The sequence below is a fragment of the Crinia signifera genome, chromosome 3, assembly GCF_055691185.1.
Source record: "Crinia signifera chromosome 3, ASM5569118v1, whole genome shotgun sequence".
Taxonomy (NCBI): domain Eukaryota; kingdom Metazoa; phylum Chordata; class Amphibia; order Anura; family Myobatrachidae; genus Crinia; species Crinia signifera.
Window position 1 is genome coordinate 102,756,682 of NC_139219.1, and position 13,380 is coordinate 102,770,061.

Genomic DNA, 13,380 nt, shown 5'->3' on the forward strand with positions numbered 1-13,380 from the left:
GCTTTGCTACGCTACTGCTAGCTTGGCACAGATGACCATTCTCATTTATAGTCCACATAAATGTTAAAGTATGAAAAGTTATACATGCAAATTTTTTAAAAAACTCATGTCAACCATATTCAAATGTCCACATAGATGTTCATGTATGAAAAGTTATACAAATGTAAAAAACTGGTAAAAACTCATGTCAACCATATCCCATGTCCATTGTTATTTTGGTATTTTCAACATGTTGATCTAATGAATATTGACAAATTATTGACTGTCGACCTCATTATTGTCAACCTAAGGGACTGTATGCTGTGCACCAGGGAAGTGCTTTGTAAAATTTCCATAAAGTTTGAGATGCTTGATCAGCAAAAGATGCATACGACTTAAGGGCCCCTTACACTTGTGAGATTTTGTAAGATTTCATCAAATTTGAGTCAATTTATCTGTCAAAATCTGATGTGCCTGTCTGACAAAATCTTATGTGCCTGATGTGTAGGACACAATCCACAATCCCTTGCCATTGGGTATAACCAAGAGATTGGATGAGATTGAACCTCCTGCACATAGGATAAATCTCGAGTCAATCCGGTTCAATTTGTTGAACAATAAGTTGAACAAGTGTAAGGGGGCCTTAAGATTTGGGCCTTTAATATGTAGTGGAGGGTAAGAGGATCTTGGTTAGATTAACTAGTGAACTGTAATGGACATTTTTTACCCCTGTACTTAGTTATAGCCTTGAAGACCAAACTTCTCATGTGTTATTATGAGTAATAACTAAAGTAAGATAACTAGTTAACTAAAGAAAAAGCAAAACATGCTCTATATGATTTGTACTGCATTTTAGATGAGCTAATAATGCATGTTATTCTTATTTTGCATAGAAAATTAGGTAAACCTGACTGATCTGATTACTTCATTGTCGAAACAATTTGTCTGTTGACTAATGTAATCAAACTGCTATGTGCTATGATTTGTGAAAAATCAGCATAATAAAATCTTCATAATTTTGTGTTTCTGCATTGTCCCTCATCACTCTCCATGTAGGTCAGCTTTCCAAATACTTCTCATACTCTCTACACACATACACTTTATTTGAATTTAATAAATAATAATTGCATTAGTAAATTATGCTTTCACAAAATGAATACAATATTTGCATATTGTTGTGTTTTTTTTGTGTGTTTGTTTAATCAACGTGTAAATCATACAATATTTTGGCATAAAGAACCAACTTTAGTCATCTTACATTAATATTTCCTGCTAATTTTATATTTTTACAGACTTGGAAATGGGTTGTTTGTCCTTTACTGTTATATGCTTGTGAAAGAGTGATTCGTTTTTGGAGATCTAAACAGCAAGTTGTCATCACAAAGGTAACCATTGATTCTTCAATCCATAATCCATCCAACTACCATTCCTCCATCTATTCATTGATATTTTTTTTAGGTGGTTTGTCATTCACCTGAAGTTCTAGAAATTCAAATGAAGAAACATGGTTTTACAATGGAACCAGGCCAGTATATTTTCCTTCAATGTCCTGCTTTATCACACATAGAGTGGCATCCATTTACACTAACTTCAGCTCCAGAAGAGTCATTTTTCAGTGTCCATGTGAGGGCTGTCGGAGACTGGACAAAAGGACTCCTTGAAGAATGTGGGGCAAACAAAAATCTGTGTTTGGAGCCGTGGCAATTGCCAAGGTTTGATGATTTTTTCACAATTCTTGATTACACTAAGTCAGTACAGGTCGGCCAATGATAATCTGGCACCCTTGGTGCCAGCACTGTACAAGATTATCCATTTTGCAGGATTATCAGGGGTACATACAGCATTATCCTGACATCTTTCCCTCCCACCCCCCATGCCTAAAATCTAACCTCTGACAACCTGACTTCTTCCACAGCCTAAGCAAGCCCTCACTCATTCTACCTGAGGCTTCTCATAGCCTAGCTCCCCTCGCAGCAGCTAAACCTCCAACAGCCTGACTACCCACACCACATCCTAACTCTACCTGACAGACTAACTGAGCCCTTCCACAGCCTAATTTAGCTGCTGGGGCTGTATTGCAGCCCTGTCTGCCACATAAATGGGTGCTACCATGTCCTGTAAAAATACAGGGGTCTTGCCATGTGCTGTTAAGGGGTACCATTATCCTTTGCTGTAAAGGGGCACAGCACCAAGTGCTCCAAATAAGCACAGGGATTATTCTGTGTGCTGTAGAGTTGCACTGTCCTGTGTGCTTGCTCCATCCAAATTAAGGGGTTCTTCCATGCGCTGTATGGGTGCGCTGCCCTGTGTGCTCTCTCCATAAAAAATTAACTAAAGGGATCTCCCCTTTGTGTTCTTTAGGGGTGCACTGCCCTGTATTTGCTCCAAATAATGTTAAATAAGAGCTGAATGCACCCTGTGTGTTTGCGACAAATAAGTGGGTTCCACCCATATTAATTAGGCGCTGCCCTGTGTGCTCGCTACATCCAAATTAAGGGGTTCTCCCATATGCTGTAGGGGTGCGCTGTGTGCTTGCTCTATAAAATGAAGGGATTCTCTGCTGTGTGCGTGCTGTAAGAGTGCACTGCTGTGTGTTTGCTCCAAATAAAAATTCCTCCTGTGTTATTCAAACACATCCATTCAAATTGCTGTGGGTAAAGTCGGTGAGCAAGCGGCTGGTGTTCGTGCAGGGGGTGGGCAGCATTTAATTGGCTCGCAAAACTGAGAAATTCGCAAATTTGCCCGTAAATCAGTATGACCCCCTATATCCTTTACATATTCCTTAAACTTACCCACGTTTGCCTTTCTGACCTAATTGCTCCAATGTAATTTATTTATTATTTCTTTATTGACAGTTTCTTATATAGCGCACACATATTCTACAGCACTTTACAGAGAATATTTGAACATTCACATCAGTCCCTGTGGAGCACACAATCTATATTCCCTACCACATGTGCACACACACAGAGACATTCTAGGATTAATTTTTGTTGGAAGCCAATTAACCTACCAGTATATTTTTGAAATGTGGGAGGAAACCGGAGTACCTGAAGGAAACCCATGCAAGTACGGGGAGAATGTACAGACTCTGCACAGTTAGGGCCATGGTGGGAATTAAACCCACGACCTCAGTGCTGTGAGGCAGTAATGCTAACCATTAAACCATCAGTACTGCCCCAGTATAATATAACTATCTTTGTTAAAATTTAAATCAAATGTGATCATATTGTGATCGCTGTTCCCCAGTGTCTCTCTTATGGTTATGTTAGAGAATGTCCCCATTGTTGCTTATTAGAAGATCCAGGATATTATTATTTCTGGTTAGGTTTTCAATAAATGTATACAAATAGTGTTCATTCAGGGCTTTCAATAAAACATAACCCCTAGCAGTACTACTTGACCTATCTTTTCAATTATTTCTGGGTAAAGTCGCCCAAAATAATAATGTCCCCTAAACTAGCCGCTTTTCCCACCTGTAGCAAGAGGTCTTTTTCCTCCTCCGTATTTTTGTTGGGTGGTTTATAACACGTCCCTATTATAAGTTTTATATATGGTTACCTGTTATTTCTACACATACCGATTCTACTGACTCCATCGTGCTTCCGTATATGTCTTCTTTTATGTATGGTTTTAAGGATGGTACAACATATAAACATACCTCCAACTCCCCATATATTTTGTAAATAGACCTTCGATGTTAGCCTCCCACTCATGTGATTTGTCCCACCAAATTTTGGTAATACCTATGAGATCAAAATCTTCCTCTGAAACTAGGGTCTTTAGTTCCCCACATTTTACCAATTAATCTCCTAGCATTCAGATAAAGGCATTTCAGATCTCATTTTTCCTTTTCCCTCGCCGTTTTACCTGTTACTGTTGCAGAAGGTTCCTGAAATGATAAATCAGTGTTATGTACAATACTTGTATTTGGTTGCTTGACTCCTAAACTCCTGTTGTGTACTGTACCATACTCCCCTCTTCATCCCTTCTCCTTGCTTCCTCCATGATTCTTGAATTCTATTCTACGCTCATTTATTGGACTATTGTTTCTTACTATTCCGCCAAGTTTAAAATCTCCTCCAGCCTTCCCACCATTATACCCCCGAGCATCGCTGCTCCTTCCTTGTGCAGGTGTAATCCATCGCAGCAAAAAAGATGGTGCCTGACCGAGAAGTCCGTCCAGTTTTCTATGAACTCAAATTCTTCCCTCCGGCACCAATGTTTGAGCCACACATTAACCTCCCTAATCTCTCTCTTTCTCCCTGGGCTGGCTTGTGGCAATGGCAATAAATCTGTGATTATTACCTTAGATGTCCTCACCATAAGTTTATTGCCTAGATCCCTAAAGTCTTTTTTTGAGGACATTCCATCTACCACTGACTTTGTTGTTGATGCAAATATGCACCAAGACTGCTTGGTCTACCCCAGCCCCTCCCATTGATCTGTCCACCTGCATGATGTACATGAGCACCTGAGAGACAACAGACTGTACATCTATCATGGTCCCAATAACAGATTTCCCTGTCCACTTTCCTAATAATTGAATTCCCTACCACCATTATCTGCCTTGGGACCTCCCTCCCTGTTTTTCCCTCCCTGCTAGAGCGTGTATTCCTCTGGTTGCTAGAGGAACCCTTCCCTGCCAGCTTCCCTAGCACCTCACTCTCAACCATAGCTTCCTCATCCCTTCGGGCATATCTAGGTGCCTCAGAGCTTGTCTGCTGCTTCCTCCGTCTCCTATGCTGTCTATACCCCCTAACTGTTACCCATCTACCATTCCTCTCTTCCTTGTCTGACTTAACCTCGTACCCCCCTGAGCCCCCTGTTCCTCTATTGCAGAGACAGTAAGCTGTAAACTCTGCTCAAGGTTAGAGATCTCCCTCAGTGTTACGATGTGTTGTTCAAGATCAGTGACCTGGGCTTCCAGAGCAATCACCTGCTTGCATCTGGTACAGACATATTTGCCTCTGAACGCAATGTCCATCAGCACATACATCTGACAATATGCACACTGGAGGAGACTCTCAACCTTGTTCCCACTCATTTTATCTAGTTATAGAAACTGCTACTTAATCACACCACTCAGTATTAAGTAACAGTACAATAGTATTTCAGAACAGTAATTAACAGTAATCAGTAGAGAAGATACTTATACATCCTGCAGTAGATCTGACTCTCCTCACAGCTTGCAGCCACTCTCTCCTCCTTAATTAGATTGTGCTGCTCGACCGCTCACACCTGCACACTGAGACTGCTCTGCTTCACCCCCACACAGTACTCCATTGTTACACTGGAGCTATACAACAGCTATTTATCTGTGCCTTTTTGAGTGTCTCTTGGTAGTTGCTCCTACTGTATTTACAGTCTCTATGCTTCTTCATTCTTACCCCCCACACACTGTGTTCCTACTACCCCAGGGGGGGCACCATGATAAAAGAGGGTTTGGGTGGGGGAGGGGTGGTGTTAGTGGTGCCAGTGTACATGCTAAGAGAGCGGCAGAGAAAGGATGGGAATGGGATTAAAAATAGGCCCTGGCATTTAAAGTACGCAGGCCCACCATGGCGACAAAAGTGAAGGATGTAGTTGTGCGCGCGCCGAAGGTACGCTTCGGAAAAGGGGTGTGGCCACTCAACAGGGGGCGTGTCCTTGAGTGTAGTGTACCACACCATATACAACTTCTACACATTATGCAACAAAATACTAGACCCCATTATACAGTACTTGCCCATTACACATGATGCCAAATGGAATGAGCCAAAATTCACATAATGCCACATGGATTGTATCAAAATTCACATAATGCCACACGGATCGAGCCAAAATTCATAAAATACCATATGGATTGAGCCAAAATTCACATAATGCCACACGGATTGAGCCAAAATTCACATAATGCCACACGGATTGAACCAAAATTCACATAATGCCACACGGATTGAGCCAAAATTCACATAATGCCACACAGATTGAGCCAAAATTCACAAAATGCCACAAGGATTGAGCCAAAATTCACACAATGCCACATGGATTAAGCCAAAATTCACACAATGCCACATGGATTGAGCCAAAATTCACATAATAACACACAGATTGAGCCAAAATTCACATAATGCCACACGGATTGAGCCAAAATTCACATAATGCCACACGGATTGAGCCAAAATTCACATAATGCCACACGGATTGAGCCAAAATTCACATAACAACACACGGATTGAGCCAAAATTCACATAATGCCACATGGATTGAGTCAAACTTCACATAATGCCACACGGATTGAGGCAAAATTCACAATACGCTTCATAAACAGGGACATTGTCCGCCAAAGGCGCGCATTAAACATTGACACCATTATGTCCATTATGTATTATGCCAAACACCATAATGCCTGCTTATCTACATGCTCATTGTCAAAGGTTCCATGCTCATTGCCAGAGGCTCCATGCTCGTTGCCATGTGTGATTACATGCTCATTGCCTATGGGGAATACATGCTCGCTGTAAATGGGGAACAGCCGCCTCTAGGCAGAAGTGATAGCCACTGACAGTGGAAGAGCCTGGCTGTATTCAGAGCACTGCAGGTCCCGGCTATTTGAAATAATACCCCTCTCACACCATAAAAAGCATTCCCAGGTTGGCCCCTTTTACACCAGCCTAGTCCCTGCATTTCTGGTGTGAGGGGGAGAGAAAACCACCCCTCCCCCCCCTTTAACCAGTTATCTCATTTAACCGGCTATATCTTCGGAACCAACTGTCCCATTTACATGAGACAAGTATCATATTGAAGAACTTTTGAGTGGGCTTTGAATGATTTTGGTCCAATGAAACTGGAACATTTGGTTCCAGAGTAATTTGCCCTCAAAGAACATGAATAGCCATGTAATTACATTTCAAATATGAAAAAAAAAAATGGTTTACCCGCAATATAATAAAGGCCCAGCGATTTGGAATTGAATGAGATTAACCACAAGCTTCTGTGATGCCAGGGGTGGAACTGGCAGCCATTGGAACTGGGTGGGGGTCGGAATTAACAGGTCCCATATTATCCTATGGGGAAAAACGTAACAGCTTTGCCAGGCGTTATCTCCGTTTCCGGGGGGCTATTGACACGGGGCTGGGCTAGTTGGAAAGCCCTGGTCCTCAGCTACAAAATGAAATGACAGAGGGGGCACATGCCTGGGTGCCCCTGCTGAATCCGCCAATGCCCCCAGCACCTGCTTATGTACCCCCATCACCTGTACTTCAACACACGCACCCAGTGCTTCACACTCCTATCCCATCCAGTGTCTGCACCATGCTGACACTCACCTCCCAAGCTGTAACACTTGCAAACTCACCCTGCAGCTTCCTCGCTGCTCGCATCTACGTTCTCAGCATGCCTGCCCAACAATTCCAGTTTCCAGGTTCAGCACCGTCCTCTGTCCTCCATCCTCCATGAGAACAGAGGTGTTCCACCCGGGTGCTGTAGTGGTGCTCTGCCCTGGGTTTGCTCCATCCAAAATTATATAAAGGGGTTCCACCCATGTGCTGTAGTGGTGAGCTGCCCTGAGTTTGCTCCATCCAAATTTATTTAAAGGGGCTCCACCCATCTGCTCTAGTGGTTAGCTGCCATGTGATTGCTCCATCCAAAATTATTTAAAGGTGTTCCCCCCTTGTGCTATAGTGGTGCGCTGCCCTGTTTTCACTCCAAAATAAATCATGGAGGACAAAAAGTTGGAGGATAAAATAGGGAAACATCAAGAACCTCTTCCTAGTGCTGCTGCCACTAGTCATGACATAGAATGATGATGAAATGCCAGCAACGTTGTCTGTCAAGGTCGATGCCCAATGTCATAGTACAGGGCATGTAAAATCCAATAAGAGAAACTTCAGTAAAGTGAAGAAAAAAATGTTAATTGTCGAAAGAGAAATGTAAAATTGGCAATGTGACATTTACAACACGGAGAGGCAAGGAATGGGTAAGGCCCTGGCCTATGTACATGACTAGTGGTTCAGCTTCACAAGCTGGTAAAAGCACAGCAAACAACTGTGCATTCTACTTAGAAGATATCACAAATCCCCAAGGAGAATCCAAGTCTTTCGGCAGTTGTGATGCCTTACCTTCCAAACACTGGACTGGAATAGGTGACTCCTTCCACCATTTGCATTCCCTCTGCAAGGGATTCACATCATTAGTTTCTAATTATTTCTACCCCAATCTGGACAACAACTGTCTCACCATATGTAACCTATGTAAATCTGTAATTAGTAGGGGTAAGGATGTTAACCACCTGGGATCATCCTCACTTATACATCACCTGCAGTGCATTCACAATAAGTCACTATCAAGTTCAGAAGCTTTGGCTAAAAGCGTAAGCAATCCAGTGACACCTAAATCCCTTAGTACTGTTGTATCCAAGCACCTGTAATCTACACCACCAACTCCCTCCTCATCCATTTCCTACTCAGTAAGGATCAGTAGTACTTCAGGCCATGTCACTGGCATGACTGACTCCTCTAATATCCGGGATTCCTCCAGAGGATCCTACAGTGCTACATCTACTGCTGCCTCTGTTGCTGCTGGGAGTCATTCATTTTCCCGAGAGTGGAAGTTGCATCACCATTATTTTCAATAAGCAATTGACCATCCAACAGTTAGACATGCATACGGTATCCATCATTACTCTATGATGTCTTTTTTATAGTGTGGGGCCCAGAATTGTACTCCGTATTCGAGGAGCAGTCTAACCAATGATTTGTACAGAGGCATAATTACTTTTGAGTCCCTAGTTTCCATGCCCCTTTTAATACATGCTAGATTTTTGTTTGCCTTTTTTGTTGATATATTACATTGAGCACTACACCCCAGTTTGTTGTCTATTTGGACTCCTAGATCCTTTTCGAGTACTGAATTTCCCAATTCATCCCCTCTTAGGTTATAACTAGCGCACAGGTTATGTCTCCCAAGGTGCATGACCTTGCATTTGTCCACATTGAACCTCTTCTTCCATTTTTTTGCCCACTCATCTAGATTGTCAAGATCTTTTTGAAGTGTGGTGACATCTTCTGATGATTTAATAACTCTGCTCAGTTTTGTATTGTCCGCAAAGATGGATACATTGCTGAGTAACCCCATTCCAATATCGTTAATAAAATGTTAAATAAAATGGGCCCTAGAACCGAACCCTGTGGCACTCCACTTAATACTGGTATCATATTTTGATATGGCACTGTTCACGACCACTCTTTGTTCTCTATTACACAGCCAGTCCATATCCCCCCCTGCATCATAAAACAAATGTTATACCCCCCCCCCCGCAGCTAAACCCTTACCATACAGCACGCATAACTGTGCAACCCCTACAGACTAAACCTAACTATACACCCCCCTGCATCATAAATCTAACTGTACTCCCCCTCACCCCATAGCTTTACCCTAACTGTACACCCCCAACATAGCCAAACTCGAACTGTACACCCCCGCAGCCTAACCCTAACCATACCCCCCTGCATTCTAAAGCTAATTGTACAGCCCCCGCAGCATAACCCTTACCGTACAGTCTGCAGCCTAACTATAACCATACACCCCCCCTGCATCCTAAACCTAACTGTAGACACCCCCCCCATGGAACCTAACCTCACACCACCCTTCCCCCACAGCATAACCTTAACAATACACCCCCTGGCAGCCTAACTCTATCCATACACACACCCATAGCCTAACCTTATCCACACACACACATATTCTAACCCTACCCATACATCCCCAGCCTATCCCTATTCAAACACACACACACCCAACTGCAGTCTAACCCTCCCTAACCATACACACACCCATAGCCTAACACTATCCATACACACACCCAGCTGCAGCCTAAACCTATCCAAACACACACACACACACACACACACACACACACACACACACACACCCAAAGCCTAACCCTACCCATACAACCCCAGGCCTAACCATATCCATATACACATTAATGGCCTAAAACTATCCATACAGACACTCAGCCTTAGCCTAATCCTATCCATACACACACACACACTCACACACACACACACACACACACACACACACACACACACGTAGCCTAATAATATCCATGCACACACATCCAGCCACAACCTAACCCTATCCATACACCCCCCCATAGCTTAACCCTATCCATACACACACAAACAAGCACACTGGAGGGGGGGGGGGGGACGTTTACTGTTTAATATTGACCCACCCCCTCTAGTCCTGACTCCTCCCCTTCCCAGTCATGCAGTACAAGGGTTATTGTGTGTTCACATAACACAAAGCGGCGTCACTCTGCACCTACATTATACACATTTAGAATTTTGTGTGATAACTCCATTATGCCACCCTTGATACAGCTAAGTCGCTGTATATGTATGGTTATCATACATAAATCAGCAGTTACAGGTGCAGATCTGGCCGGCGGCAGTTAGCATACGCTGCCACCAGCAATACCCCCGAACTGGACTAAGGGGGGCGATCGCCCTCTTTGCCCCCCATTAAACTTGCCCATGCAGTCATGCCTCTTTTACACATTGTGCCAGCTAAATTTCTTAAGCACACTGTGTCAGGTTTACACACACCATAATTCCCATTACACACACACACACACACACACACACACACACACACACACACACACACACACACACACACACACACACACACACACACACACACACACACACACACACACACACACACACACACACACACTATCACATATTATGCCACATAAGTGCAGCTTACATATATGTTGTTGCCAGGAGTTACTTGCTCATTGCCAGGGGGTTTCTTGCTTGATTCCAAGGGTTTCATGTTCCTTGCCACAGGGGATTTCATGCTCCTTTCCACAGGGGTTACTGTACATTACCACAGGGAGTTACATGCTTGTTACCATGTGGGATTACATGCTCATTGCCAGTGAGAGTTATACCCCTTTCACATTACAGCTAAAACATGGTATATTGCCGATTTTAAATGGCTTTAAAACGTTTCTAGCTGTAATGTGAAAGGTCCAGAGAAAATTTACCGTTTTTAAAATACCTGAAATCCAAAACTGGTTAAAAGCAGTGTCCTACCTGTTTCATATGTTTTCAATCCATTTGTAGTGTAAATGGCTCTGAAACGGTATTTACAAGTCATGAGCGGGTCACAGAGGGTGATAGGCTATCTCCCTTGTGATCTCACCAGGCACAGGCAGGACATAAAGAGCAGATAGGAGACTTTTTTAACCCAGTGCATACTGTGCAGGTGTTGGGATCATTTGGTCAACAGTCCTTAGGTCGACACTGTTGGGTCAACATGCTGGAAGGTTGACAGGTGTCTAGGTCAACATTGCAGAAGGTCAACATGAGTCTAGGTCAACATGGCAGAAGGTCGACATGGGTGAATGTCGACAGGTGTCTAGGTCGACATGGGTTTAGGTCGACACATGCGTTAGGTCGACATGGGTTAACAATTGTAAATTCTGACAAGAGGTGGTACGCACCTTCTCCTGCATTTGCATTGCTGAAGATCGCATATGCTAAGCTGCTGCGAGTAAATCAAGCCCAATCGATTGATAGCATCACTGGGGCAAACACTTATGTGAATGGCCAAATATTCTCAGCAAAGCACTGTTGGATATGGGTGCGCTATATAAATAACTGGTAATAAATAGTATAATAGATTTAGAACATTTTTAGAACCCTAATTCCGATTCCTTGTATATTCATTGACTTGTGATTACTTTACTACTATAGACTGGCTGTAGATGGACCCTATGGATCAGCAACCACCAATTTATTTCACTATGAAGTCGGTGTATGTATTGCAGCTGGGATTGGAGTCACACCATTTGCATCAGTGCTGAAATCTGTTTGGTACAACTACTGCTGTTTAAACAGTGAAATAAAACTAAAAAAGGTATTAGTACTGCAGTTTGTTACAGTGAGTTACATAATAGTTATGTGGTAATTACAGATTTCTTAGTAAGCCTATCTTAATTGTATATACAAGTAAAATGTCATCTATCTGACTAAATTGCATTGCTGCTCTCCTATTTTACAGTCCCATGGGCAATTATAAACAATGGACAACAATTATCACAACAGGAGTGCCCAGTATAATGAAAATCATTTCATGGCTTATTAAGACTAGTTGTATGACATATGTATGTGTCCTCATGTATGTGTCCAGCATGTCAGCATTTGTCAACTGGGTAGGATGGATGATTTGAGGACAGTGGGTATCGGGCACATCGTGGAGACTGTAAAGGGAGGGGATTGTTTTCACTTATTGTGCAATAGAGAGGCCTTTTGGATTTATTTACTCCACACATTGATGCGAATGGGCTTAAATGATACAATCAAACAAAATAATATATAAAATCATATCTATATAGGGAGTATGTTAATACTAATTATCATCCTACCCTCGATCAGCTCGCTATCCACCGTCCTTGCACTTGCATCTACCATCCACTCTGAGTCAGACTTATTTGGGGTACGTGACATCCTCCCTTTATACCCCTTTCACACCGCACTTGTATACGGTGTATTACCGTTTTTTTCACATTTCAAAACATTTAAGGCTGCAGTGGGAAAGCGCCAGAGTTGATTTACCGGTTAACCCCTTCCCGACGGGGCGTTTTTTCTTAACTTTTTTTTTTTTTTCCTCCTCGCGTTCAAATAAGCGTAACTTTTTTAATTTTCCGGCTATATAGACACATGAGGGCTTTTTTTTTGCGGGACAAGTTGTACTTTTTAATGGTACCATTTACTATACCGTATAATATTCTGGGGAATCAGGAAATAATTCAATGTGGGGTAAAAAGGAAAAAAAACGCAATTCCACAATTTTGCGCTGGTTACGGTTTTTTTGGAGTTCATAGTTCGTTTAAAATGATGGGTTATCTTTATTCTATGGGTCGTTACGATTCCGGTGATACCAAACTTATATAGTTTTCGTTACGTTTTACCACAAAAAAAAAAAATAGAAAATTTTACGGTTTTTCTAATTTGCGTCGCGTCGCCATGTTCTGCGGCTTATAACTTTTTTATTTTTCCACCTACGGACCTGGGTGAGGGCTCATTTATACCATACCATTATGGGATATGTGCGACTTTCTGATCTCTTTTATTTAAATTTTTTTGGGTAGGCGATGCGACCCAAAAACGTAGTTTTGGCGTTGGGAATTTTTTCCCGTTTACGCCTTTAACCGTGCGGGATAACTAATGATATATTTTAATAGATCGGACTTTTAGGAACGCGGCGATACCAAATATGTTTATTTTTTTTATTTTTTATTTATTTTTATTTGTGAAATGGGGAAAGGGGGGTGATTTGAACTTTTAATATTTTTTTTTTTTACTTTTTTTTTTTTTTTTACTTTTACTACAAGGCCCC

General features: G+C 42.2%; 1 protein-coding gene across 1 annotated transcript in view; it reads left to right on the plus strand.

Moving 5' to 3' along the window:
* The window catches only part of NOX3 (NADPH oxidase 3), a 188,362-nt gene that overhangs the window by 140,768 nt on the left and 34,214 nt on the right, over positions 1-13,380 (plus strand). The window contains exons 8-10 of the mRNA XM_083176320.1: positions 1,272-1,364; positions 1,438-1,691; positions 11,736-11,898. Coding sequence (XP_083032446.1) covers positions 1,272-1,364; positions 1,438-1,691; positions 11,736-11,898 — 510 coding nt within the window. The remainder of the gene's footprint in view (positions 1-1,271; positions 1,365-1,437; positions 1,692-11,735; positions 11,899-13,380) is intronic.